The sequence below is a fragment of the Phycodurus eques genome, chromosome 16 (genome assembly GCF_024500275.1).
Source record: "Phycodurus eques isolate BA_2022a chromosome 16, UOR_Pequ_1.1, whole genome shotgun sequence".
Lineage (NCBI taxonomy): Eukaryota > Metazoa > Chordata > Actinopteri > Syngnathiformes > Syngnathidae > Phycodurus > Phycodurus eques.
In genome coordinates, this window is record NC_084540.1 from 2,812,725 (window position 1) to 2,839,971 (window position 27,247).

The 27,247-nt window shown below is 43.1% G+C and overlaps 3 protein-coding genes and 1 non-coding gene across 7 annotated transcripts in view; all 4 read right to left on the minus strand.

Annotated features, from left to right (window-relative positions):
• tmem104 (transmembrane protein 104) overlaps positions 1-6,500 on the minus strand; it is a 44,768-nt gene extending 38,268 nt beyond the window's left edge. Inside the window, exons 1-6 of the mRNA XM_061700291.1 lie at positions 6,300-6,500; positions 5,031-5,097; positions 4,595-4,716; positions 4,180-4,261; positions 4,017-4,110; positions 3,081-3,164 (exon numbers count right to left, since the gene is read on the minus strand). Of these exons, the coding sequence (XP_061556275.1) occupies positions 3,081-3,164; positions 4,017-4,110; positions 4,180-4,261; positions 4,595-4,716; positions 5,031-5,075 (427 nt within the window). The 5' untranslated portion in view covers positions 5,076-5,097; positions 6,300-6,500. The remainder of the gene's footprint in view (positions 1-3,080; positions 3,165-4,016; positions 4,111-4,179; positions 4,262-4,594; positions 4,717-5,030; positions 5,098-6,299) is intronic.
• A 1,198-nt stretch (positions 6,501-7,698) lies between these two features.
• On the minus strand, positions 7,699-14,054 carry LOC133415056 (5-hydroxytryptamine receptor 3A-like). The gene is made up of 10 exons (XM_061700862.1): positions 14,015-14,054; positions 13,770-13,930; positions 12,890-13,030; positions 12,051-12,095; positions 11,855-11,964; positions 10,367-10,539; positions 10,126-10,286; positions 9,505-9,715; positions 9,273-9,425; positions 7,699-8,129 (listed from the first exon to the last, which is right to left on the minus strand). The coding sequence occupies exons 1-10, from the start codon at positions 14,052-14,054 to the stop codon at positions 7,870-7,872; spliced, it is 1,455 nt and encodes a 484-aa protein (XP_061556846.1). The 3' UTR covers positions 7,699-7,869.
• A 333-nt stretch (positions 14,055-14,387) lies between these two features.
• Positions 14,388-26,501, minus strand: tsen54 (TSEN54 tRNA splicing endonuclease subunit). 4 transcript variants are annotated; one of them, XM_061701162.1, is made up of 13 exons: positions 26,261-26,500; positions 25,621-25,790; positions 24,530-24,688; positions 24,392-24,455; positions 23,202-23,285; positions 23,028-23,114; positions 19,584-19,636; positions 19,399-19,500; positions 17,610-18,045; positions 16,834-16,969; positions 16,271-16,331; positions 16,024-16,137; positions 14,388-15,308 (listed from the first exon to the last, which is right to left on the minus strand). In XM_061701162.1, the coding sequence occupies exons 2-13, from the start codon at positions 25,674-25,676 to the stop codon at positions 15,158-15,160; spliced, it is 1,503 nt and encodes a 500-aa protein (XP_061557146.1). In that variant the 5' UTR covers positions 25,677-25,790; positions 26,261-26,500; the 3' UTR covers positions 14,388-15,157. The 4 variants fall into 4 exon arrangements, with proteins under 4 accessions (XP_061557146.1, XP_061557145.1, XP_061557144.1 ...); XM_061701161.1 differs by having other exon boundaries at positions 23,028-23,126; positions 25,621-25,787; positions 26,261-26,498; XM_061701160.1 differs by having other exon boundaries at positions 23,028-23,126; positions 26,261-26,498.
• trnat-cgu (transfer RNA threonine (anticodon CGU)) lies at positions 26,038-26,109 on the minus strand. Its single transcript has one exon. It is a non-coding gene; the product is annotated as a tRNA-Thr (tRNA).
• Positions 26,502-27,247: the final 746 nt, after the last annotated feature.

A 27,247-nucleotide genomic window follows, 5' to 3' on the forward strand; every position in this document is an offset into this window, starting at 1 on the left:
CCCTCTCCCTTCCTGCTGCTACCGCTTCAGCTTTCCTTGCACGGGCGAATCAAACTCGCATGGTGGTCTCCTGTCCTCTAATTACTTTATCTGTTAAGATTATGGAGACGCCTTCCGACCCACGCCCCGTGTACGTACTTGTTTTCATGTGCTTGACTGACTCAACATTAGCTTGGAGAAACGGTTAGAATCGTTCACGTGTACGTTCACTGAGTAGTAAGCCGTTCCTTGAGCGAACGAATCACTCATCGCACTAGTTCGCAGTGAACCTCCGCATGAGCCTCACATGGCAGAATACCGCATGTGTACTAGTACGTCACTCCTTAGCGGATCGCGAACGAAGAACTTCAACGCACCAATCACAAGTGGCAACAGTACATTTAGTTCAGTACAGTCCCTCTCCTAACTGCACGGTGGTGCCTGACGCTGGCTCTTCATTGGTCCTTCGCCAAAGTGAGTGACAGAATGCTGGCAAATCATGAATCACATGGCAGTATGTTTAGTGAAGCCCCTCCCTCACCTACACGAGGGCTGCTGATTGGTCATTCGCCGAAGATTCAGAAGTGAGTGACAGAACGCAAAGGTGCTGCAGTTCCGTTTCCGCTCCCAGAACGAATCATTTCATAAACTGAATCAGTTCAGTATGTTCACTCAAGCGATTCCTTCTTTTGAACAAAACATTCATGAACGATACAACACTAGTCCCAATACTTTTCCTTTTATTATACCCTACTTAATTGAAAAATCAGTAGTATCAGATGCTGCTTTTCCACTCCATTCCTGCAGATGGCACTGATCAGTCCTACGACGTGGATACAAACGTCCACACACAGGTGGCAGCTTTTTCTCGAGTTTCTGCTAGAGCTGGATACAATGGGTCACACTTGTCCCACTCAGCCCCAACTCGAGCAAAAATAAATGATTCAATCAGCTCCATTATTTGGTTCGACAGCAACATTTAAGCATTTAGTCATGTGATTACAGGAAAAGTGTTTTAGAGGGGGACTACAATGTTTTAATTTGAGGGTTCTGGAGGTCAAAGTTGTAGTAGCCAGAAATCCAATTCAACAAAGCTTTTTATCTCATTCTTCCATCTGACATACATGCTGCTTCTTCTTCAAACTTGGTAAGTCTTTGGTGTCTTATTGACACCCCCAAAAAAACACCAGGAAACATTGTGTTGTTGTGAGGTCTTATAAAATTGAATTTGCAATTCCAAAATGACACCAGCGCTCGCCTCTTTCCTGCCGACTCTCTTCCCGAGAAAGAGGAAGTACTTACTTATCAGAGTTTGACATCTGTCCCGTCGCACCCATAATCCTTTGCAATTTAGGCTTTTATCGAGTCGTTCTGGATTAAATCGTCAATTCACTGACACTCTCTCGAGAGTGACCGGCTGCAGGATCCAAAACGACCAAGACTTTATATACTTTCACTTTATTATGACTTTAAAGCTGTAATTTAGCCTGTTACCATTTTACAATGTATTTCACGTGGTGAAGCAGCATGTTACTTACTTTGGCACTCTCTGATGCAAGTAACTGTCAACAATTCTATATTTGTGATAGCGTCCTAGGATATTTGCTGCATTAATTTCGTTGGTTTTTTTTCCTAAAATTTGCTCATTAAAATTACTTGATTTTGAAAAATAATTTCTCATTAAATAATTAGTGAATTGATTTATTTTAAAATAAAATTACATACATTACTCCAATAAAATACACAATTTTACATGTACATTTAACACATTTTTAAAATAATTTAATAATTAGTTAATTAACTTCAGTAGAAATAAAATCTAACTTAACCAATTTTTAGATTTTACATGCATATTCAATTATTTTTATTTAACATTTTATTCATTTTAATTAACTTTATTAAACGATTAATTAATTGTAATTAAATTAACAAATAATTTGATAAAAACATGGGAATCATTATTTCACCATTAAAAAAACTATTACAAACTTACATACAAACTAAGTATTTATTAATTCTATTGAATAATTTGTTCATGAATTCCAGTTAAACTAATTACAAATAATGCAATTTAAAATGAGGGAATAATTATCATGAAAAAATATTTTGCAAATTCATTCATTTTCCGAACCGCTTATCCTCACGAGGGTCGCGGGCGTGCTGGAGCGTATCCCAGCTGACTCTGGGCTGACTCACACCCTGAACTGGTCGCCAGCCAATCGCAGGGCACATAGAAACAAACAACCAGTCGCACTCACAGTCACAGCTTGCAGGCAATTTGGAGTCTTTGGAGAACCACCGTGCTGCCTATTTTGCATATTTTACACACAAATTCAGGCTACTTTTTTATTTTGTTAAATAATTGGTTAATTATTCTAAAGAAATTTACTATAATTAATACCGTTTAAATGACAGTGACAAATTATTTTATTAATCAAAAAACAATTTTTAACTAAACCAAATGAAAGTATAACTAATCGAGTTAAAGGATGGAAATTAATTCTTTAACAAATAGTTGGCATTTTACATACCCATTCTAACCATCTTTAAATAATTGTAATGAAAATCACAAATTAATTAAAATACGAGAACAAATTATTTGGGATTTCTCTTATGTATTTTACATACATATTTTAACATTTTGTATGTGCTTTATCAAATAATTGGTTAAATAATACTCATTAAATTAATTCTAAACAAATAAAGCATGTGACTTAAGTATTTTATTCATGAAATTAAGTTTATTCACATAACTTAGAACGTTTTGCCCCTTGCCATTGATTCTGATTCCTTCACCAATCACCAAGTGTGTGTGCTGAGCGCTCCCCCTGCTGGCCCCAAAGCGTCTCTGTCTCTCTCGCTCACACACACACACACACACACACACACACACACACACACACACACACACACACACACACGGTAGTGTAGGAATTATGAGCCTGCGTGGGGTTCTGCACAGGTAATTGCCACCTGAGGTGCGCAATCTTTTCCTAATGACACCTCTTGTCTTTGTGAATGTGAAGGCATGACATTTATGTAATTTGCTCCGTCATAATCGTTACGGCGGGATAACGAGGAAGGTGAACGAGAGTGTCTACCTTTGTTGAAGAACATGGACGCCATCTGACCCATCTCCATGCGCTCGGCGATGTCAAAGTGGCCCACGGGACCGCCGGAACGTTCTGGGGAAGGTAAAAAAATAAATAAATACATAAATAAAAATAAAGATGTAATATATTCAACAATTTCCAGGCCGTGGACCCCCAAATTAATGGAAAGCTCAGGGACGGGGTCTCTCTCTTCCCCCCTCCTCCTTCTCAAACTTGAACAATACACACGTTCAAATATTCATCCATTCCATCCATCCATTTTCTGCACCGCTTATCCTCACTCGGGTCGCGGGTATGCTGGTGCCTATCCCAGCTATCTTCGGACGAGAACCGGGGTACACCCTGAACTGGCCGCCAGCCAATCGCAGGGCATTCAATCAACCTACCACGCATGTTTTTTGGGGATGTGGGAGGAAACCGCAGCGCCCGGAGAAAACCCACGCAGGCACGGGGAAAACATGCAAACTCCACACAGGCGAGGGCGGGATGTGAGGCAGACGCTCTAAACAGTCGCCCACACCGTGCCGCCTGTACCAATACTTTTGTCGCAAAATTTTCTTTAATGCCTGTAGGTATCCCAATACTTTGCTCCAAACGCACATTGATTTTTTTGTTGTTTGTTTTTTCAATTTCGAGTTCCTGCACATGTCCCAACACTTCCTGTAGGTGGCCCAAAACCTTTGTCCAAACTCAACCAATTAGCAGAGCTGCTCGAATTATTGACATTTCTTTCATCCAATGATAAGTTGACTTCACTTCCTATCCAAATGTCACGTGTCCCAATATTTTTCATCAAAACTCAACATTTTCTTCACTTCCCCACTCCCCGTTGGTGTCCGAATACTTTTGTGCAAACTCGACCAATCAGCGGATCTCGTCTAATGAATGACATCTCTTTGGTCCAATGATTATTTGATCACTTACGGACTGACAAGATGGGCTTGGTCTCCGGTTCGGCCTGCCCCCTTACTATGCTGTCATCATCCGAGTACTCTGAGGTGGACTCGTTGTCGTTGATCTGCTCGTGAACACATATTCCTCATTTCTAATAATGATCATAAATCATATGAATATATAATACGGCGACCTCATCCTGCTCCCTCCTCTTCCATCTCAGCTGAGCGTTGGCCGCCGCCATCGCCTCGATCATGAAGGTCGTGGTCATGTAACTGGACAAGGGGAGGACACCTCATTAGGTACACAAACTGGTTAGAGACAACACACAAATTGTGCATTTATACGTGACAAAAGCAAAATGTGGAGATTGGACTAAAGTATTGAGACGCCTGCACAAAGTGAAAAAGTGGCATATGGGCAAAAGTAATGGGGCGCCTATAGGAAGTAAGAAGTGTGGAGTTGGTACAGAAAGTGGAAAAATGTTGAGGTGGACAAATGTATTGGGACACCAACACACAGTGAAAAGTGACAAATAAGTGGGAAAATAAAGACCGACAAGATTTGAAAACGTGGAGTTCGGGCAAAGGCGAGTGTGAGACACTCACCTCATGAACGCCAGGAAGGAGACGAGTATCAAGCTGACCACCCAGCCCGCCGTGGCGAAGGCTTTGGGCATGGTGAGCGCTCCTGTTCCCACAATCAGGTTGAACATGTACACCAGACCTACCTGCACACCACCACGAGCCAATCAGTCACGTTTTGTTACTTGTTCATGGTCATATTCTTGGAGGCAAACACTTGTGACTTGAGTAAGCAAACACTCAGGAAGCATTCGATCAGTTAGCAGCGAGCTTTAACGGTTTAAAGCGCTCGTCCGCTTGAGTCACGAGCAAAGCCAAACCGCGAAAATACACTTCAGCGCTTTAGCTTCCTCTCCATTTTCTCGTTGCGTAATCCCATCTGCAAGGAAGCCTGCGCTTAAAAGTCATAAAAACACAGAACAATAAAAGCTGAATAAATGCTTCTGGAAGGTAGACTCACAAAGGCAGAGTAGGGCTCCCCCGTGTCTGTGATTCCCCCCGCCATGGCTGACGGGATTTGTCGTCACCTGACAGGAAAAAGACAGGCACAATAAACAAAAATGGGAGGACAGCGTTCAGTTGCAGAGAAATCTTCACCTTCAAAACCTAATAGACGTGGATGGAATGCAAATTACATGCATGTAAGGTACGGCTGGGCAATTTGTCATACTTCAAATGTATTGCTCAAGATGACTTTTTTTTTTTTTTTTTTTGTTAAATCGATCCTGGGTGGGTTTTCTCCGGGCACTCCGGTTCCCTCCCACGTCCCAAAAAACATGCGTGCTAGGTTGGTCGAAGACTAAAATTGTCCGTAGGTGTGAGCGCGAATGGTTGTTTGAATGGATGGATGCATTTTTGTAGTTCAACGCATGTCCTATTGACCTGAACTGCTTACACTAACAACATTGCTCCTTCCTTCATTGTCTCAGTCACGCCGGCCTTTTAAACGCACTTTGTACCCTTTCTTCAATACTTTCTTCCTTTAACCTCAGTCAGACTGTTTTTTCTTCTTTCCTACCGTCCTTACTGCTTCCTTCCTTCAAACCTATTTTCAGCCTTCCTTTCACCTCAGTCAGATCTGCCTTTTTCGTCTGTCACTCTTTTTGTCATTCACTTTTTAATCCTTCCTTCTTCCCATCGCCCAAACCAAATTTTCTAGTTTCCTTCCTAAATCCTGTTTTCTTCCTCTTCCCCCTCCCTTCAGTCCCTAACAACCGCTTTTTATTTAGCACCCTTCCACCCCAGATCTACGTACTTTTTTCTTCCCGACCGACCATCTCCGTTCCTTCCCTCACACCTGCCTTTTATTTTGCATCCTTCCGTACATGTCAGACCTACTTTTGTCATCTTTGATTCCAAACCTCCTCCTATACATTCCCTTCTTCCTTCCTTCCTTCCTTCCTTCTTTAGTTCCCTCAATGCTTCTTTCTTTCAGACCTTTTTATTTTGCATCTTTGCTTTATTTTTCTTTCCTTCCTGACCACCTACCTACCTCCCTTTCTGCCTTCGTCTCCCCTTCCCTCTTTTTCCATCCTTCCTTTGCTTAAATCCTTTCCTGCCTTCCTCCCTTTGCTACCTTTCCAATATTGCTTTAGAATGCACAACAACAAACAAAATCGCCTACTTTTGATGCACCCTTTACTATAGTATTTATTCCAAAATGTAGTCAAATGACAAAGCTCTGACAGTGGAGCTCACGTGATTGATTACAAAGTAAACATTAGCTCACCTGTCTTTGGCTTTCCTGACGTGTTCTGCTAGCTGTGGTAGCTGCTAGCAGGAGCCGTCAGCCGGATCAAATCCACACCAACTGGCCAGCGAGCTTCACGCGAAAGCAGAACCTCTCCCCGGAGTTGTAACATGAGCTATTTATTCGTTCCACGCAAAACGACAAGTCGCCTAAAGCTACACTTCACTCATTGGCGTAAACACGGAAGCGTCCAAGGGTCACAACAAGCATTTCCGCTTTGGATTTACAAAGTAAGATAGAATACGCGGTTTTCCAAGGCGTAGATTTTACTTTGAAGAATAAGTGAAGTTGTGGTTGTTTTTGTTACGATGATCTTATCTTCCTGGTTGAAGCGTTACCCGTTTCACAGTCCACAGTTTCGCCAAATTAAATCAAAATAGTGAGTTTGCCACCGTTATCACAAAATAGCCACATTAATCGAGAAAGTAGTGAAAGACATCCAGGTGTCAGAATACACGTTTAAAGCATTTAAATTGTAGATGAACATATTTCCTTCATCGACTTTGTGGCCATTTATAGGTACATCTCAATAAATTAAAGTTTAATTTAGATCTATTCTAAACGTGAAACTCATAATATAGAGATGCATTACACACAGCCAGAGTGAAATAAATTCCCAAAAATTGGAATATCATGGAAAAGTTTATTTCCATAATTCCATTCAAAAAATTAAACTTTCATAGATTATCGATTCAGGACCCACAATTTAAAGAATTTCAATTATTGATTTGTTTATTTTTGCATAATGCGGGTTTAAAACAGTTATGGCCTGCAAAAGTTTGACTGATTTCTGCACAGTATTCAACATTTTGGAATTTTTGACTGACGACCTTCCCAACATGGCCACCAAATAAGCACGTGGATAAGCCAGGCTGGCGTAGCTAGTGTTTACGTCAACGCCCGCGAAGCCCTACAGAAGACGTTGTGTGCGGTCATGTGACTGCCTTGTGTTGTTTGATTGGGTGAAATAGACTTCAAATGTCACGAGCGGTGACGTTGTATTGGAGTCGTTGTGTAAACCGATCGCACAGGGGAAAAAAGATACATCAAAGTAGCGAGCGGCATGTAAATCATTGTAACTGAGTAAAAGTAGTGTTTCTTCTTAACATAAATACTCAAGTAAAAGTAAAAAGCATGACAATGTACAATTTATCCCAAATGCTACTTGAGTAAATGTAACGGAGTAAATGGAGCACGATTTTACCCACCTCTGCTGGCGACCAGTCCATTGTTTATCGCTGTGCTCTGACAACCACTGTTTGTCTATATGTGTTGAGAACAAGTGCTACAGGAAATTAATGGAATCAAAATTTTAAAACAATGAAAAATGACAGTTAACACTTTTCTACACAATATAAGTTTAATTGTAATAATCGTCTTGGGTTGCCATTGTTGCACACCATATCAGCGCCCGGTTATTACGGAAAATCTGTAAAATGGAAAAACTTAAAATGTTGGAAAATTGGTCAGTAAAATTACGGAACAAAAGAGCTTAATTTTCTTAAATCACGACCTTGTGTGTGTTTGAATTGTGTGAGCTCTTCAGATCTTAGCTGAAAAAGTCGGGCGGAATCCACCTGTCAAACATAACCACCAGAAATGTCACAACGGCGCAAATGTAAAGAATGAAGAAGACGACGTCGATGATTTCCGCCACTCTTCGGAAGCGTTTAGGCCTCGGCGCGGCAGCGACACTCGGCACTTCCTGCTGAGCCGCACGAACCTCCTGCAGGAAAAGTCTCAGCTGCTCGTGCTCTGACGGAGGCCCAAATGGAACGGGCAAACCTTCCGCCTTCTCCTTCACGGGATCTGGAGAGGCGGGCGGATGTGGTGGTTGTGGGGTTAGGCTACCTTCAGAACCTTGTGGTACGTTGCAGGTGTTTTTGCTGTTGTTTTGGCTGTGCATACGGCAACATTAGCGCTCTTTTATGGACACGACTAAGTGTAAAACATACATTTTCTGGGGTACCTTCTCTCTCTCTCTCTCTCTCTCTCTCCCTTTCTTTCTCTCTCCTCTCTCTCACACACACTTTATCAATAAGTCTGGTGAGCAAACAGCGTCATCATTTTAGCAGATAAAGCAAATAATGGTTCCGTAAGGCCCACTGCAGCCTTGTTCCTGTTTCTGTAATCTGCCCGGTGAGCCTACAGTATTGTGCTGTTTAACAAGTAGAAACAATATAGTATAAGACCATTTCTTCGAGCTGAATTTGCCTTCATTTGTTATTTTACAAAGAGTTTATTTTGTAAAGAATTTATTTTACTTTTTATTTGAGTCATAATATTTTCAAGGAACAGTTCTCTTACTTGAGTACAATATTTGACGACTCTACCCACCTCCGGTTACCTCCACCAAAAAGCTGGCGTTTGCTTGCCAAAGCGAACTTCGGTTCGATATCTATTTGGCAGAGTTATACTATTGCTATGTGGCTACAGAGTCCAACTTCTCAGATTCATTCTAATGCTATGTGGAATGGATACCAATCAGATTCATATTAGTACCATGCGGCTTGGAAGCATAACTAGTTGCATTCATACAAGTGCTATGCGGCTGAAAGGTCCAACTACTTACATTCGTACTAGAGCTATGTGACTGGTAATCAGATTCTTGCTCATGCCATGTGGCTGCAACTTGGCAGATTTATACTAGTGCGCGGTTAGAAATGATAACTTGTCAGATTCATAGTATATGCGGCTGCCAATCTGAGTTGTACCAGTGGCATTTAAACCACAGTCGTTCTATGCGGATGCAAAGTCCAACTTGTCAGATTTACACTAGTGCTACGAGACTGCAAAATCCATCTTGTCACATTAATACTTGCGCTACGCAGCTCCAAAGTCCAACTTGCCAAATTCATACCAGTGCCATTGCAGATGATAGTCGCGAGTCATACTAGAGCTATGCAGCTTTAAAAAACAACTAGTCACTAGTGCCATACGGGTGACACCCACCTTTCTTCTCCTGTTTGTCTGAGCGAACCTCCCTGTCGGACGCTCCTGCCGGCTTCTTTGCCGTCTTGTCATCCAGGTCAATGAGGAAGCTGAGCATCATGGCCTCCAGCACACTGAGGCCCACCAGGGCAAACACACCCATGCAGAAGTTGGCTAAAAGGCGGGAAACCCAGCGTTAACGAGAGCGCCGGGCGACAAGGCGGACAGGATAGCACGCAGACGGGTCGCTCACCAATGAGGGGCAGGTTGTCCTCAGTGGATGGCAGCATGTCCTTGAGGATGAGCAGCAGAACGGATATGGACAGCAGGACGGTGATCTTGAAGCTCAACTTCTCGCCACGGCCCTCGTCGATGAAGAAGGACGCCACGTCCAGGACCAGCAGGAAGAAGAGCGGAACGATGAAGATAATCACGTAGAGCATCGGCTTGCGCTCGATCTTCACCTGCGCGAAACGGTAGTGCACAGCGAAACACAACAGCCAATGTACAACATTTGTGTAGGAGTTTCTGAAATGCTGTGGACATAATTTGTGTGTGAGACCTTAAGTTGTAATGGTTTGAATCAGATGAGAAATGTGAAAGGAGCAGGTCAATATTCAAGGCATGTTGGGGGGGGGGGTCGGGCGGCGCCTGTGAGTGAGCAAGTTCGTGTTTGCGGGCGGGGCGCGCACGGCAAGCTCACAATTGAAAATAAAGATCAATGACGTCATTGACTGACTCGACTATCATCCCCTTAGCGTTGACTACAAAAAAATCCGAGTTTGTTCAACCCCTATTGGGCAGTGGAAGTAACTCAAGCACCGGAGCAAGCGGATGCTGATATGCCGTAACTGTGAAAATGCTCAAACCTCACCTTGTAAATCAGCGTACTCATTCTCGGCATGCCTTTGCCGGACACGTTTGTGATGATTTCCAATTTCGTCAGGCTCCACTCCCCACGAGTCACCATGGACTGCTCCGAGACGTTGGTGATGAATTCATCGCCCCTGAAGGTCCCGAGATGTACGGCCTGATCTGATTCGGGACCGGGACGCCACCGACTGAACAACCTCCTTTCCTTCCTTTCGTTCTGTTTTCCTGGAGTCTACTCTTACCGTCAGTGTTCATGGGGCTGAAGGTGATGGAGCAGGTCTGCCGGTCGAAGGGGAAGTTGAAAAGGTTGAGGGTGCACGTGGACGTCAGCCGTTGACGGGCGCTCATCTGCAGCATCCCGTTGGCGTACACCGTCAAATAGGAACTCTTCTGGATGCTCCCGCTGTCAGAGGCACTGTGACCACACCATAACATTCATTTCCCGCTATTTCCCTAATTAAGGAATTAGGTAAGCAAAAATCTGAGAGGTTGAAGCAAAGCACTGTCAGGTATACGTGGCTCAAATTTGGAAGCAATCAGACAAAACCTCTAGGAGTTGGGACACCGGGGGACTCGTGTACAAAAGGTGCGCACGCAGAAAAACGCGGCGTTCGTTCTTTTTCACGGCAAAGTTCAGATGCATCAAGAGTGAAATGAGCGCGGAAATGTGCGGTGCCTCACGCCAACTGCATGGCTGGCGTACGCACGTTTCTACAGCTTTTGGTGCTCTGGCGACACTTAAGAGCTGATGCTGGGAAACTGTTATAATAAATCTGCACATCAGAGACACATGAACAATTAGCACTGATGATAATTCGTGCGTACGACGTTTTTGGGATTTGAGCGTACGCCATGTTTCAGTTGGAAATCCACGTAAGTCTTTGTACATGAGGCCCCTGGTGAAGATTCTGTCGTCTTTTTTTTTCGTGGGGTCTACTCATGATAGAAATGATGACCAAATGTCTTGGTGCTGAGGGAAACTGTCTACAAGGGCCGAATTTTCACAAAATTAATGGACCGAGTCATGAGTTTTGTGTTGTACGGCAATTCATCAACCTTTCAACCAAAATGGACAACTTCTTGACTATTTGTGGGCGTGGCATCTTAAGTCTTTTTTGTACGTCTACTCATTTTGACGTACAGCTATCTTCCAAATTTCTGTGGCTAAGCGAGACTGGCTATATTGGCTGAATTTAAAAAAAAAAAAAAACGCATTGAGTTACCACAAGAGATTTGCACTTTTCTGGCCAATCATCACGTCATTATTACTATTATTAGATGAATAGATCTCTGACAGTGTCAACCAAAACAAGCCGTCATCATCTACGTAAATGCAGCCTTTCTAGTATCAGATGTCATTGGATTGTGTGTACCTGAAATGGTGGCTGGTGACTGCGTGTAATCATGTGGTCAAATAATTCGGCACAATTCTGCTGCTGTGTTTTGTGTCCATTGCCTGTGCAAACACGCGCATGAAGAGCAATGCAAACATGCATAGTCCTTATTGTGCCCTTTGATTTCACATGATTATGGTGGACACAGGAAAGCCTCTTTTGAAATAGCTCATAATACTGCTGACAAAATATCATGTCTTGTGTTAAATTGAATGAGTAGAGAAGGAAAAAAAACCAAACAGACAAACAAACAAAAAAACGCTCACCGCAGCAACCACATGAGCGCACCTGCTCTTATGTCATCAATAATAATAATACAAATAATAGTCGACTTACTCCTCTTCAATGCCTATGTCAGGCGTCCACAGCTTGGACCTGGAAATAGAGAAGTGGGTGATGCCGCAGAAATCAGACGGCTCCCACGTGAGGAAATCGCTTTTCCACACCTGTCAAAACGCCAAAGAAAATATGGAAACAACCAGCATGCGTACACATTGTTGCTATGCTGCACGACACTGGAGCATCTTCTCACCGTTCCAATCCACACATGGCTTGTGAAGGTTTGAAGCTTCTCGTCCTACACGTTAACAGCAACCAAAATAATAAGGACATTCAACATATTCACTCCGACAAGACATTTTGAATACTAAAATATCAGTCTGCAAAATTACTTCTTTATACATATCGTGTGGAGGGAAGAATTAGTTGATCCCTCGCTGATTTTGTACGTTCACCCACTGACAAAGACGTGAGCGGGCGATCATTTGGAAGGTCGGTTTTATGTCAACGGTGACAGACAGAATTTCTAAAAGAAAATCCAGAAAATCGCATTAACAAAAGATAAAAATGTATTTGCATTTCATTGGGTGAAATAAGTATCTGATCCCTGACCAACAATAACGAATTCTGACTCCCACAGACTAGTCCTCTCACTTTAATAAAGTACTCCTAACCTGTATGAAAGACACTTACCACAACTTGTTACCTGTATAAAGACAATGAATCAATCAATCAGACAGCAACCTCTCCATCATGGGCAAGACCAAATAACTTTAAAGACATCAGGGACAAGATTGGAATGGACCACAAGACATTGGCAAGAGGCTGGTCCAATATTTAGAAAATGGAGTAAACATAAAATGACTGTCAATCTCCCTTGGCCTTGGGCTCCTCGCAAGATTTCACCCCTGTGGGACATCGATGATCATGAGAAAGGTTAGCCTTCAGCCCAGAACTACAAGGCAGGAGTTTGTTAATGATCTCAAGGCAGCTGTCACAGGGGGACGGGTCAACTTCACCACCAAAGACAAAAGCACTAACTGGAAACAAGACGAGGGATTGAGAACTGAACCGTAATTGCCGTGCCCGCACCGCGGAGGCTGAGGAGCCCACCCACACAATCAAAAGGCGGGGTCGGGCCCAGGAGTCCACCCTGAGAGCAGCCACACGTCCCACAGCGAGGGCCCCAGGGCGCTCCGCCGGACCCACCGAGGCGCCCCGAAAACCGGCCACCTGGAGGAGGCCGCAGAGACCCAATTTTTTCCTCCTTTAATAATAAAAAACTTCATTTAAAAGCTACAGTTTGTGTTTCCTTGTGTTGTCTTTGGCTAATTTTGTAATGTTTGATGACGAGAAACATTTACGTGACAAACGTGCAAAAATAAATCCATCCATCTATTTTCTGAGCCGCTTCTCCTCACGCGGGTCGCGGACGTGCCGGAGCCTATCCCAGCTGTCATCGGGCAGGAGGCGGGGTACACCCTGAACCGGTCGCCAGCCAATCGCAGGGCACATACAAACAAACAACCATTCGCACTCACAGTCACGCCTACGGGCAATTTAGAGTCTCCAATTCATGCGTGTTTTTGGGATGCGGGAGGAAACCGGAGTGCCCGGAGAAAACCCACGCAGGCACGGGGAGAACATGCAATCTCCACACAGGCGGGGCCGGGGATTGAACCCGGGTCCTCAGAACTGTGAGTCTGACGCTCTAACCAGTCGGCCACCGTGCCGCCTGCAAAAATAAATAAATAATAAAATCAGGAAGGGGGCAAACACGATTTCACAACACTTTATTTCTGTCACCGCTGTGGGGTTGTCTTTCATTAACACAGGGGTACCAATCATTTTGTCCACGTGTGCATTGATTGGAAAGGAAGATTTTTTTTTTTTATGGTTACTTGTACTACTCTCTGATATGCTAAATATGGTAGGAACGACAATGAAAATGAGAAAATGTCTCGTGACTTACCACCTGCAAGATGCCGTAGACCACCATGTCCAGCTGTACTTCGGTGGCCCGCTTCCAGTCCTTGACGGGCCTGACGTTGGCCAGGAAGTCATTGGAGGAGCTCAGATTCAAGTGGCCGAGCAGAGCCGAGTAGGAGCAGTCTGACGCCCAGCCGCAGGAGGCTGGAAGCAGAGAAAAGTTCAAATCAAAAAAAAAATTGTAAAAACCAAGACAAAAGTGGAAGAAAGCGACGTGCAGCGACTCACCAGCCAGGGGAAGGAGGACGAGTGTCCTCAAGACCGACATGGTTGTTTGCCTCAGCTGCGAAAGGCCAGCTTTATATTAGTACGCAGTGGGGAGCTTGTGTCAAAGGTGGAACAATGAGACAGCGAATGCATCACTGCACTCGTTTAGTCTATTGTATACAACATGACGAATTAAGTCAACAGCACAACAGCTGCGGAAAACATTTCAATTTCATCTGAGGCAAAGGTTGAGTACATTTCTGTTGCGTTTAACTTTTAAGTACAATACAGTTGGCCAATACGACCAGGCCAGACCACGAATAGTGAAAATCTTCAAATAATTGATGCCCCTTATAATTTCATTTTAAAAAAAAGTCTTTTATTAAACCCCAAGCCCTCTCCACAATTGATTATTTATAAAATAAAATACAGCAAAGTACAAAAATAAGACTTCAATTATTTTACTGCAGCATTTTTTTTTCTCGACAAAGCCCGACAGATTTGATGCAGCTTCAAATTCAGACGACTCCAGCGACTCGTACGAAGTATACAATCAGACAATTGCTTCCACCACGACATATTTGATCTCGATCTGTATCAAAATTCAAACTTTAGCGTCAAGCGGGTGAGTCAATATCACCATAATACGCCTTAGAGACTTCCCCGTGTCACCTCCAAAATTTTGATTTTAGAATTTCAAGTTTTTGTATCAATTTCTGTTTCGCTATGAGAGAGTGGACATGTGAAGCTGTTAGACATCCATCACACACATCTGATGAAAACTCCAAAACATACGTGAAATGATTCATTTCCTGCAGCTAGTCAACTGTTTCACACGACATTGAAGACAAAATGCTGGTCGTGATGTCACTGCAAACATCAGCGTAATGAACCAAAATGACTCATTTGACCAATCAAACCAAGTATTCTTTTATTTAGCAACATTTTCATGATGACTGACTGATTCTGACGAGGACACCCAAGACACTTTAGAGCGTAACAGACCCCCGCCACCCGACATCCCCAACAAAACAAGGCCAGTTTCTTAGCAACATAGCAACATAAAATCACAATAATTGAGAGGGAAAAAAAAACAACAACAAAAAGTCTCAAGGAGCCCGCCATTAAAAATGTAAATGGATTCTGAGGGGCCATGGGGTGGTTTTATGGGTACACGTCAGTGGGCAACTGGAAGTCTTTGAAGGTGTAAAAGGAGATGTCGCCGGCGTCCACCACGGCAAAGACCACTTGGACGTCGCCACTCTGGAAGCTCAGCTGCTTGATTGCCGCCAGGTCTGGAACGGGCCCGCTGAAGCTGGAACCAAGTAACAGGGCCGGTCAAATACAAGTGTAAGATGTATATTTTGTCATTTTTGTCTTATATTTTGTATTATTTTCTAATACTTTGGATCTTGTCAAAAAATACTTCCATCTTTATCATTTTACTCATACTTTTGTTTTGTCTAATATTTGAATATGTTTCAATCTAATATTTCAGCATTTTTCATGTTGCTTTCTCATTTTTCTTAGTGATGCGCGACACATACAGGAAGTGCAAAGTGGAGCAAATTTGAGAGCGTCTATATAATGTTTTATTTTAGTTTCACCGTCTTTGTCATATTTGAGTTGTTTTTTTTTTAAACATTTGCATCTTTTTTATTGTAATGTTATTTTATATTTTCAGATTTTTTTGAAATGATTACTCTGTGTGATGCTTTTTTTCCCACTTATATTACATTTCTCACATTTTTCAGCATTTCATAATATATGCACGGCTAATATTTTTATGGATTTCTGGACTGAATTCTTGGGACACCTACGCAAACGTAAAAAGGGAAACATATGTGGACTTTTGGTTCAATTTAGCAACAGAATTAGTTTGCTCCAATACTTTTGTCCATCGGTCACATGACGGTGAAAGCAGCGATTGCCGCGTGTGTTGACAGAGTCCATTCGTGTGGGCGAAGGAGGACACAAAGGATTCAATCCGCGTCGAGAGACACACAAGCGACGTGTTCAAGTAAACTCACCTGCACACACACATGCGGGCAAAGGGCTTCCCCGGGTTGCTCTTCTTGAAGTTGGCCACCGTGTCGGGTTGGTAAACACTGAAACAAATCCTCCACACATTTGACGCATTCAACCTAAAAGAGCAGTGAAACAGGTGCACCCTTTAGATCCCGTCGAGGGAAGTGTCGGGAGGAGTCACTGCTACGTCCATTTCGTCTCCATACAAAAAAACATCCACGTGGTATTTAGCGAAAGGCGTGCCGGTACCTGGACGCTCCCTCAAGTAAATGTGTGGACTCGATCACGCTGATTTTCTTTAGCAGCTCACCTGGAAATAAAATAAATAAATAAATAAGAATAATAATACAAATGTTAGACCCAACTTGCTTGCTGCCTCAAAACGAACCGTTGCAAAAACGGTCGAAAAACAAACAAGTACATTGCTGTTGTAGATAGGTTATCTATCTGCTTGACTGACTGTCACCTAAAGCCGGGGGAGGGCGAGATCGCAACTGTCCGGACTCAACTATCTTGCTGCCTAAACGGGCAGCGGAAAACATTGATTGATTGATTAGAAAAATTAAACTGCGCTTATTTAGGTGTTCTCTCTACTGGACTATCACCCAAAGCCAATAGCGTGCACTTTCAATTGAAAAGCCACCTGCTTGCTGCAAAACCAGCAGGGCACACACTTAATTCAGACCCAACTTACTTGCTGCTTAAACGGCCAGCTGAAAAAAAAAAAATGTGTTTAATTTAATTGATGCTAAATGCACTTTAGCTCACTGAATCCTTATTATAGAAATGTATCGGATGTTCAAGTGGACTACCTGTGGAGATGGGTTGGGTGTGGTCGTGCAAAGGAGTGATTTCCCTCTTCCACAAGTGTTCTGGTCGTCCGCTGCATCGCCCTCGCCGACTTGCCAGAAGCCGATGATACTCGGGCCAGTTTTTGCACTGTCGCACCTTCATGCCGCCACGCACACGAAAGTCAATAAGGGTTTCAAAGTTGGTTTAGGATTTGAAATTTGGCAGGGTTAGGTTGCAAAGTAGGGTTTCAAGGCCAGGTTAGGGTTTCGAACTACGGTAGGGCTGTCAAATTAGGAATAGGGTTGGAATTTAGAGATTCAAGCCTGGGTTGGGATTTAAAACAATTTTAGTAGGGCTTCAAGCCAAAGTTAGGGTTTCAGGCTGGGGTTCGGGTTTCAAACTGATGTGGGTTGTTCAAAATAGGGTTTCAAGCCTGGCTTAGGATTTCAAATTAGGGTGCCAAGCCTGATTAAGTTTGGAAATAGGGTTTCACAGTAGGGTTATGGTTTCAAATTAGAAACAGATTTTCAAATTAGGGCTTCAAACTAAGGTGGGGCTGTCAAAATAGCGTTTCAAGACAGGGTTCGGGTTTCAAACCTGGGTTGGGATTTTAAATTAGGGTTTCAAGCCTAGGCAAGAGTTTCAAAGTAGGGTTTTAAGGCAGATTCGGGTTTATGACATTTCCAATTAGGAATATATGTTGAGGGTTTCAAACTAAGACGGGGCTTTCAAAGTAGGCCTTTAAGACAGGGTACGGGTTTCAAGCTTAGGTTAGGGTTTCAAGCCACCTGCAAACCTTTTTGTCTCTGTTGACATCGCAGCTCCTTCTCCGATTCTTTCGCTCCCTCTCTCTCTCCTTTGGAGACATCTTCACCTCGCGCTGGTTGATCCTCCTCGTCCACAGGCCGATGTCACACTCACCCACAGTCAGACCTCCGGGCAGAAGAGACGGGTCTGGAGAGGCCAAGCAGCTGGAGTGACCGCGCACGGAGGCCACATTGGGGAACACAATGGAGCCATCCCACCGTGAGGAGCTGCGGCAGCCATGTTTATCGGCCTCGTGGCTCGCGAGAGGGTCCGTTATCCACCAGGATCGACCTCCGCTCGGATCTGCCGGGACGCTTTCGGCCCCCGAGGTGACCGGTGACGACGTTAGCTGCGACTCGGGTAGCGTTAGAGCTTCTTCTGCTTCCTTTCTCTTCACAGCGGACACTTCTTGTGCGTCGCTGCGGCTGGACAAAAAAAAAAAGAAAGAAGAAACACAATTCAGACCCAACTCCCTTGTTGCCTAAATGCTGTAAAAAGAAATTAAGCACAATGGAGTTTTCATCCGCTGGTGTTTGAACTGTCACCTGCGGCCAGCAGTGGGAACATTTCATTCATACCCAACTAGTTTGCTACCTAAATGGACAGTTTATATATATATATATATATATATTTTTTTTTTTTCCCCCCAAAGACGATTGTTATAAAGGGTTTTTCTTTCTTTTTTTTTTTTTTTTTTTTTTTTGCTGGACTGACTGTCACCTGAAACCAGCAGAAGTGCATTTAAGTCAGACCCAACTAGCTTGCTGCTTAATTGGGCAGCAAGCTACATTAGACATGTTCTTTTAGGTGTTTTCTCTGTTGTTGGAATTAAAATGTTGTTTTACAGTTGTGCTAAAACATATTGCCACCCAATGCCAGAATGGCGAGAGAATTTTTTTTTTTTTTTTAGACAAATGTATATAATAGACAATACAGTCATCACCCCAGGGGTCTATATACATATACTGTATATAGCGACTGTATACATCTATATATGTATACATATGTATAGAGACAATAAGTCATAGATATCATAACTGTATACGGCATGCTCAAAAATATTGCCGCCCCTGAGCATGACTTGTCTAAAAATGTTCTCTCGTTATTCTGGCATTCAGTAAATAGAATTTTGGCAATCCTAATTGACCTAAAACAGGAAACGTTTCATCTGATTTCATGTCAGACAGTCAAGAGGGGGAAAAAAGCAGTGTCTTTTTATACAGTCATGGTTAAAAATATTGGCAACTGAAAAGTTGTCTATAATAATACAGACCTTTTGCAGTATTGCACATATTGAACTGTCAGACGTTCTCTTTACTAGAAATGCAATAATGTAAGTCAAATTGAAAGAAAGACAATCAAAACTAGATACCACAAGAGCAACTCCAATGAGAAAAAATAAATAAAATAAATAGTCCAAAACAACATTTCAATAATTTACGAGAACAGATCTGATCTGACTTGATAGTGAAAAACAGTTACAGAAGCTTACGATACAGATACAGCACTTAATTTATATTCTTTTGGAAATTAAATAACATGGAGCAGTGGTATTGATCTCCTTTTAACAGGAGCATTTCAATTATTTATTATAACAGATTTGATCAAACAGTAGTAAATCAGCGACAAGGGTGTGTCGCATAGTTCTTTAAGATACAGTCTTGAATTTGTTCTTTTGGAAATTAAATAAAATATAAATATATATATATATATATATATATAAATAAATAAAAATTAAAAAAAATCTCAATTAAACAACATTTTTAAATTTATGATACCTGCATGTTGCGACAGGGCTGTCGCTGCGCTTCCTCTTCAGCGTCCTCCCGCCTCGTGACTGCGACAAGTTGAGCTGCCTGGCGTAGGGCGACGGCTCTGAGCTAAGAAACAGAAAACCGAGCTGATCTTACGGCAACGCTCTTCCCGACTCATCGTCACTGCGCGTCCTATGTGCCCTTGTTACCTGGCATCGAACCTGTGCACCACATAGCCGAGCCTCTTCAGATGCCCGAACACCTTGGTGGGGAAAAAGGAGGCATGAGAGCTGTGTTTACTGTAGGGCCGCAACGAATATATCAACAAAGCCGTGCACAAGCGCATCGATCGCGTGCGCCGTGCACGCCAAGCCGAGCGTCCCGGCTATCAGCCAGGGTACCGGGATAGATTATAGTCTGCAGCATGTGCTTAAGATTTCCTTGCTGTTTTGCCGTGCGCGGCGCAACCAACAATTGTTGTTAAGCAGCAGACAAGTCCTAAGCGGGCCGCCCCCCTACCCCCACACCAGACGTGAACCAAAATGTGCAAAGCTGACAGATCTTTTCAGTGGAGGAAGGATCCAGCAGCAGGACTACAGGTGGGCACAGTGGGAAAATGGCAAAATATTAGACCTAGCAGACCATTCAATTTTTATGCAAATGATCATTCATGTATTCAGGACCTAAACAGTTGAGTGATTTATAGACCAGTAGCAGAACTTTAAAATCTACTATAAAGCTCTGACCTCTTTGTTCTGGACAGAACCTGAGCTGCAGCATTCTGAATGAGCTGCAGCTGTTTCATGCTCTTTTTTGGGAGTCCAGTCAGAAGACCATTACAATAGTCAAGTCTGCTTGAGATAAAAACATTATCTGCTTGTCTGTCACTCTGGATATGTTCTTCAGATGGTAGAAGGCAGTTTTAGTAATTGATTTTATGACTGTTGAAAAGTCAGGTCGGAATCTATCAGAACACCAAGGTTTCGGACTTGGTCTTTGGTTTTTAAAAAGAGTGACTCCAGCTTTTTACTAAGAGCAATTCGCTTTTCTTTATTGCCAAAAACAATTATCTCCGTTTCGTTGTGGTTTAATTGAAGAACATGTTTTGCTCATCCAGATAGTTATCTGTTTTAGACAGTGACACAACACCTCAATTGAACTGTAGTCATCTTTTTTAGCAGAGGCTTAATGGCAGCTACTTTAAGAACTTTACGAAACTCGCCTGACTGAAGTGAGCAATTGATTATTTGCTGCAAATCAGCTCGCTCAGACTTGGCAATAGCTTTGAAAAAGTCAGATATTATTGAGTCAATACAGCTCGTTGATGGTTTCAGCTGCTGAACAGTTTTTGGGTCAACTGTATCAAATTCTGACACGGTACTAGAGTTTTTCCTGGGTGGCTTCAGATGTAGTATCATTTTGCTGATTTGTACTAATATTTAACCTGATGGATAGTATTTGATTCACTAAAATTCATAGCATTTATCTACTGTTAGGAGTTCTGGAGCTATCTGATTCGGGGGGGGCGGGGGGGTTGTGAGCTTGTCAACCACAGCAAACAGAGTGCGAGTTCTTACTGGTGATTTCAGAAAAGTGTTGCTGTCTAGCCCTGACTAACGCTTGTTTAAATTACAAAAACATTTGTCTGTAGAGGTCAGTCAATTTGGAGTTGAGTTTTTCTCCACTTACGTGCTTCTTTCCTACACTTTGATTTAGCGGTCTTTACCATCATTGTGCTCCTCCACGGTCTTCTAGGTCGCCTCAAGATTGTCTTAGTTTTAATAGGAGTGACAGCATTCATGACATTTGAGATTTTACAGGTGAAATGATCCAAAAGTTCATCTACTGTCTCAAAATTCAGTTTGTGCCACAGCAATGGTCTCCATAAACTTAGTGGCGGTACTCTTATTTGTGTACCTTTTCTTAATAGACTGAGGTTGTCTGAACTTTTGGAAGAATCTGTAATTCAAATACACAAAAATGGTCAGAAATAGCCATATCCTCACTAGGTTTGTAGTTGTACTTTTTCTGTGCCATATTTCTTTGACCAACTTTCTGTCCCTTGTAATTACAGGGATCAAAAATGCCTGATCTCCATAGGGGTCTGACTTATTTTGGAAAAGACCCCGCAGATATCAGTCAGATTCACAGACAAGGTTCTTCATGGGTGGAGGAGGGGCCCTTCGCATCTTAGTGGACGGAGGTTTCAGGCGAGGGGGTTGGGAGGAAGATCCTGGCGTGGTGTGCGGTGGATTCCAATATTGTCTTTATCCTGTCCGTCACGCCTACCAGAGAATTTAGGCTAGTAGAGAGTGAGTTTTGCGTTGGGCTTTGCTCCAATGGGGCAGGGAGGGGCGTGGGAGATTCAACGTGCCGGCTCATCTCATTTGTCATTCGCTTCTCCGATTGTTTGGATGACCCTGATGAATCATCTGCCCCTCGTGTCGCCTTATAGTTAGGCTTATTGTTAGGAGATCAATGAAATCTCGCTTCAGTACGTCTGATTGCTGCTTGAGAACATCCAGGGCACCTGTGTGTATAATGACAGATTTCACTGTTGGGTGCTGATTAGTGATCTCCAGAATATTTTTTTAGAGATATCAGACACCATGTCATTGGTAAAACACAGTACTTTGGTGAAACAGTTCACATCCTTGACAGCTCCATCACCAACTATTAATGTTTAGGGTGACCTTTTTTTCTTGTATGATTTAGTTTCATACCTTTGGACTTTGAGATGTTATGTTACCTGTTATGATTATTATTGTTATTAGCAGCAGCAGGGGTGAAGGTCACTAGCAGAGGGGTTATTGAGGGACTGGATGAACCCATGGTGGCAGTGAGGAGGTAGTGCTGGTCTTGGAGAACGAGGAGGAGAAGAATGGAATGGAGCAGGAAGCGGCAATAACCAGACCGGTAGAGATGCCTTGTGTAAGGCTGCCGTACTGGGTAAACAATAGTATTATGCATACAGTGTATACAGCAAAAATTATGAGACCAAAAATCACAGTCACTGCTTATTGGTTAGTATTCAGGGCTTCGTTGCAAGGCAGGAGGGAAAAAATAAATAAATAAAATCGGTCTTCGGTTGTGCACACCGGGGGCCTCGCCATCTAAATTCCCGGGCAAAATGTTGGGCCCAGAACATCTCAGAACATCTCTACATGATGGCTGCCTATATTCCAAGTCAATGTAAGTACCAGGGTCCGACATTAACACACTGCTATCTCGGGCCACCACCGAAGTATGGACGCCGGCCCACTCAGGCCAGTAAAAACTTTTAAGTCACCGAAAATGTTTGTCCACCGAAAACGGCCGGCCCAAAAGTGCATTTTCAGTTGCGGGCTGAAATATTTAAATCACCGAAACATCCCGTCCGAGACAGGATGTTGTGATGACAAAAGGAAAAACCGCAACCGACAAACGCCTAACTGGATAAACGAGCACAAATTAGCCTCAAGTCGATAGCCAAAGCTAACACCTCCAGCACTGAAAGAGTCATACGAGTGCCACTGAGACAACGGAATGGTGGCGATGGACAAGGGCGGCGGCACAAAGTGAAGCTGAGATGAAGATAAGCGGTATGGAAAATGGATGAATGGATTTTTGGGAGTAAATTGCACAAGTGTTATTCAGAGCACATTTGTTTGTACCTGATACTGCTGCAGGCTCACGGTACTAGAGGACAGAAACCATTCAAATCCGTCCTGGATGGAGAGCGGGAGGTCCTGGTAGAACACCTGTATGCTGCCCTGGTACAGAACAGCAAAATAAGCTTCGGCGCACATGTCGAAAAAGGGGTGCCCGGCACGTTAGCTACCACTCACACACTCCATCAAGTAGAGCGCCTCTTCTGGGAGGAGGTACTGCTTGCCACTGGCGGAGAATCCCATTGTCTGCCAGAACTTGCCCTGCGAAACACAAGTCAAATGTGAGAAAAAAAGCCCTTTTCACGCTGCCTGTAAAAGCCGGTATTGTTCCAGCTTTTTCCCGTGTAACTTCTCTGTATAAATGGTGCCGACACAGAACGAGACGAGGTGAAATTTCCTCATTCTAAGGTGGAATCAATGGTGTAACATCTTTCTTGTGGACTAACAGAGGCAAGACAGTGGCTGTGTGAAAGTCAGAAGGCAGGAACCAGTGGGCGAAATTTTTAACACCAAAGATTCTCTTCTCCCTCCCCTGTTGTGTTAAAAGCAATTGTGGATGAACCTTTCACAGAGTTATCGTCCAACATCTGTTAATACCAGAGGCTAGGAAATTTCTAAGTTCACTTCAAATGCCCATTTCACATCTGTACCTTTCACACCGGAACAGGAACAGCTTTAACAGTACATGGGGATTAAATTACGCAATTTGTCTCACCTGTCACAGCTGTGATAAAACCTTGGTAGCCAGGAAATTTGCAGGCCAATATCAATAACTCATTCCTGTTTGGTACCTTTCACACTAAACAGCTACAGGGGAATAGCGGAAAGCTAAGGGGTTGTCAAATTTAACACCCAAAACTAGGGACTGCAGCTATCAAAACTTGTAGGTTCAAATATTCAACCGATTATCTCACCGATTAATGAAGTGCTCCAAAAATAACTGATTTTGCATTATTACACACAAAACTGTGGATGTACTATTATCTGTGACTGAGCATGTATGGCTTTAAAAGGCAGGGCCTGGCCTGGTGAGTGTTAGGGGGGGGGGTCAGACAACGAGTGTAGAGTTGGGCTTTTTGTAAGTTAATTATTCGATTAATCGTTGCAGCCCTATTGACCGTGACCTGTTAAAAGCAATTGAAGCTTTTACACGGCAATACTTTACCACCTCAACATTTAGGAAATTTCGAGGTTGATTCCAAACCCGCATTCGCCATCGTCTTTCACACGGAACAGCAAGGTTGTGTGTAGAAGGCACGTGGATAGATGTCCTATCATCTGTTGCATTTTTTTTTTTTTTGCACGATATCTGTGTGAACGGGGTTCAAATAAGACACCTAAGGAGAAAATGAAGCTAAGATACTGACCGCTGGAGACTGAAGCTCCACAAGCTGCTCACTAGGAATCCACACGGCTTTCACCAGGTTACCTCTACAAAGGGAAAAAAGAGATTGTCGAGGACCACTCGCGCTTGAAGGCATCCTCATGATCGGGCGACCGCTCACAGCCTCTCCACTCGTTCCTCCGACACCAGGCCCCAGTGTTCATTCAGGCTCTGCTCCAGACGCTTACGCTGCTCCTCAGAGTCGTCCGGATAGAAGTCTTTTTGACCGCGGACTGGGATCTTGTGACTCCGGGTCCGGGCTGAAAACAGCTCAGACGGGCTGAAATGGGAGAGGAATGACAACATTTAAAAGAAATGATGATATATACAGTAGGTACGGAAAGTATTCAGACCCCCTTACAATTTTCACTCTGTTGTATTGCAGTCATGTAGGTTATTTTTTTTTCCCCTTTACTTAATAAATTACCATTATGTTCAACAGTTTAAAATGGTTCGGCTGGTCCACACGTAAGAGTAAACTCACAGTCACACTCTTTTCTCATGGGGACTGTGGAGTTGTACAAATGAAGGAAAGCAACTTGGATATTTACGGTTTGGAAGCATGTTTTTCAGGTTTCACAGCATACCTGTCAAAACAATGTGGTGATTATGCTCGTCTGTTTTGTAGTGGGAATTTACCACTCTTGTTGCTTTTTTTAAAAATGAATGGCTAGAGGGATCAGAAAGGGGGCTAAGTTGTCAATGCTGACAGTGCTTTTGTCTGTTTACAGCCATATTGTTAGTGTAAGCAAAGCAAGCCAGGCGGGATGCACTTTAAATTACGATTATAAAAAGAAAATAGGGGTGAGCAATAAACTCAAATTCAACGTCCAGCCCTAATTTGAAGACAGAAAATACACCACCAGTCTGATTTCTTCTTAGCAAAACACAGGATTGTTATTATTATCTCATTGAAGAGATTATTATCTCATTGAAGGGGAGGCGTAGTGACGGGACTTCCATTACATACACGTATAACATGAACCATTAATTGTTATCATAAACATTATCGTCACCCTGGTTGTTGTATAATGTGAATCCCAGTTTCTTAGCGATCATAAATGAATCAACTACACACCGCGTGGGGACTGCAAAAAAAACCAAAACATTTAAATTAAAAAAAAACACATACAGCCCAAAATAATTACAAGAAAGTAACTTATAGTTACCACTTAATTCACTTAACTGTGCAGGAAAAATACGAAAGTGTACCTCAATACTTCGGTGTAAAACTTTGGCCCGGCATCGTCCTTGTTTTGGTCCGCCATCTTGGTGAGGTACGGCACTACGTTTGTGAGCTTCCCTCTGGGTCCTTGTGCTCAACCATTTGCTGTATTTCCATACAAATGTGGCTCGCAAAAAGGGATCGTGATTGACGTCTTCTATTAGGATTAGAGCTTTGAATTAAATTGACGACTGTGAGTATAACAACGTAGCTGTGTCATATGACTCATTGCTTTTAAAACAAGTAAATAGGACATAGCCGGCTTTAATACTACTTACTAAGTATTTGTTTTTAATTCATATGCCAGCGGACGTAATACACACATGTTGTTACTATTTTTATGTAGCAGACAAGCAGAAGACGTCTAATTCCCTTAAAAAGTATGTCGTAAACCACAACTGCCAAGGCACGGACGGGGTTCGAACCCGCGATCTTCGGTTTACGAGACCGACGCCTTACCACTTGGCCACCGCGCCCGGTAATGTCAACGGTGCCAGGTTTATATTTTTCAAGTCTAAATACACGAACGCCCGCCATCTAAATTACGACTCAGCCAAGTGACACTAAATGATATGAATCGAAAATGACTGAATTCTGCCCAGAAGACATTTGCGGCTTTAGAGTCACCTTTGAGTCACAGACAGGCCTGAAGCTTCGATCGTGATTAGCATGTCAACTAGCCCCCTCGACAGCGTGTCCCCATTGGAGGTGCAGGAGTAGTGACGTAATTTGACACAGCCGGAAGTGGCGTGACGTGAAGGTAGGAGCGGCTCGGCGATGTCCGCCCGGAGAAAAATGCCCTGTTCTCCGGACCAACTATGATGTCTTGAACGCTGCCTGCTCATCCCGTCGTGCCCTCAACAACATCAGCACTGAAGTCGGCGGATGCGGTGAGTAATGTTTGTTGTTTGGTTTCAGCCGTGGTAGCTTGTTAGCGGCTAACGCGTTAGCTTGTTGACATGGAGGAAAGCGAGAGAAATCTGTACGAAACTTCTTCTCTTGAATTAACTTGTCGCTGAACTCAGAGAAAATGTAAGAAAGAGGGGAATACCCAAATTCTGCTTGGCTACATCACACCGTATCGCTACATGCAACTAATACAACCGAGCAAGGGCCTCTTTCACACACACAACTCGAGACTGAACATAAGTCCCAGGCCATTTTTTGGTCAGGTGCTCAAGCCATTAAAAAGGGCACCCACCAACAAAATTCGTATAATGAAGAAAAATGCAGTATTTATTTCGGTTAACACAATCAACGCTGTCAATAATACAACTATTAACAAAGAAGGTGAAGGGAGGCTGCAGTGGATATAGAAAGTCTAAAAAAAAAAGAAGAAAATCATCACATATGGACAAATCAGGGGACTGAGGGGCCCAAGGAGTGTCAGTGTCAGAGGACCACCAGCTTGCTTGTCACAAAATAACTCACAGTGGTTAAACTCCTGTTTGAAGTTTAAGTGTGTCACAATTGCTAACCTGTCTGACCTTCTCTCGCCTCGTTGAGAAGCCATTAGTGTTCCATTTGGCAAGGTCTTTGTTGTGTACTTTTGGGTTGTTTTGTCACTTTGTGACATTTAAAATGTCAGAAAATGAATAAAGCCCATCTTTTGTT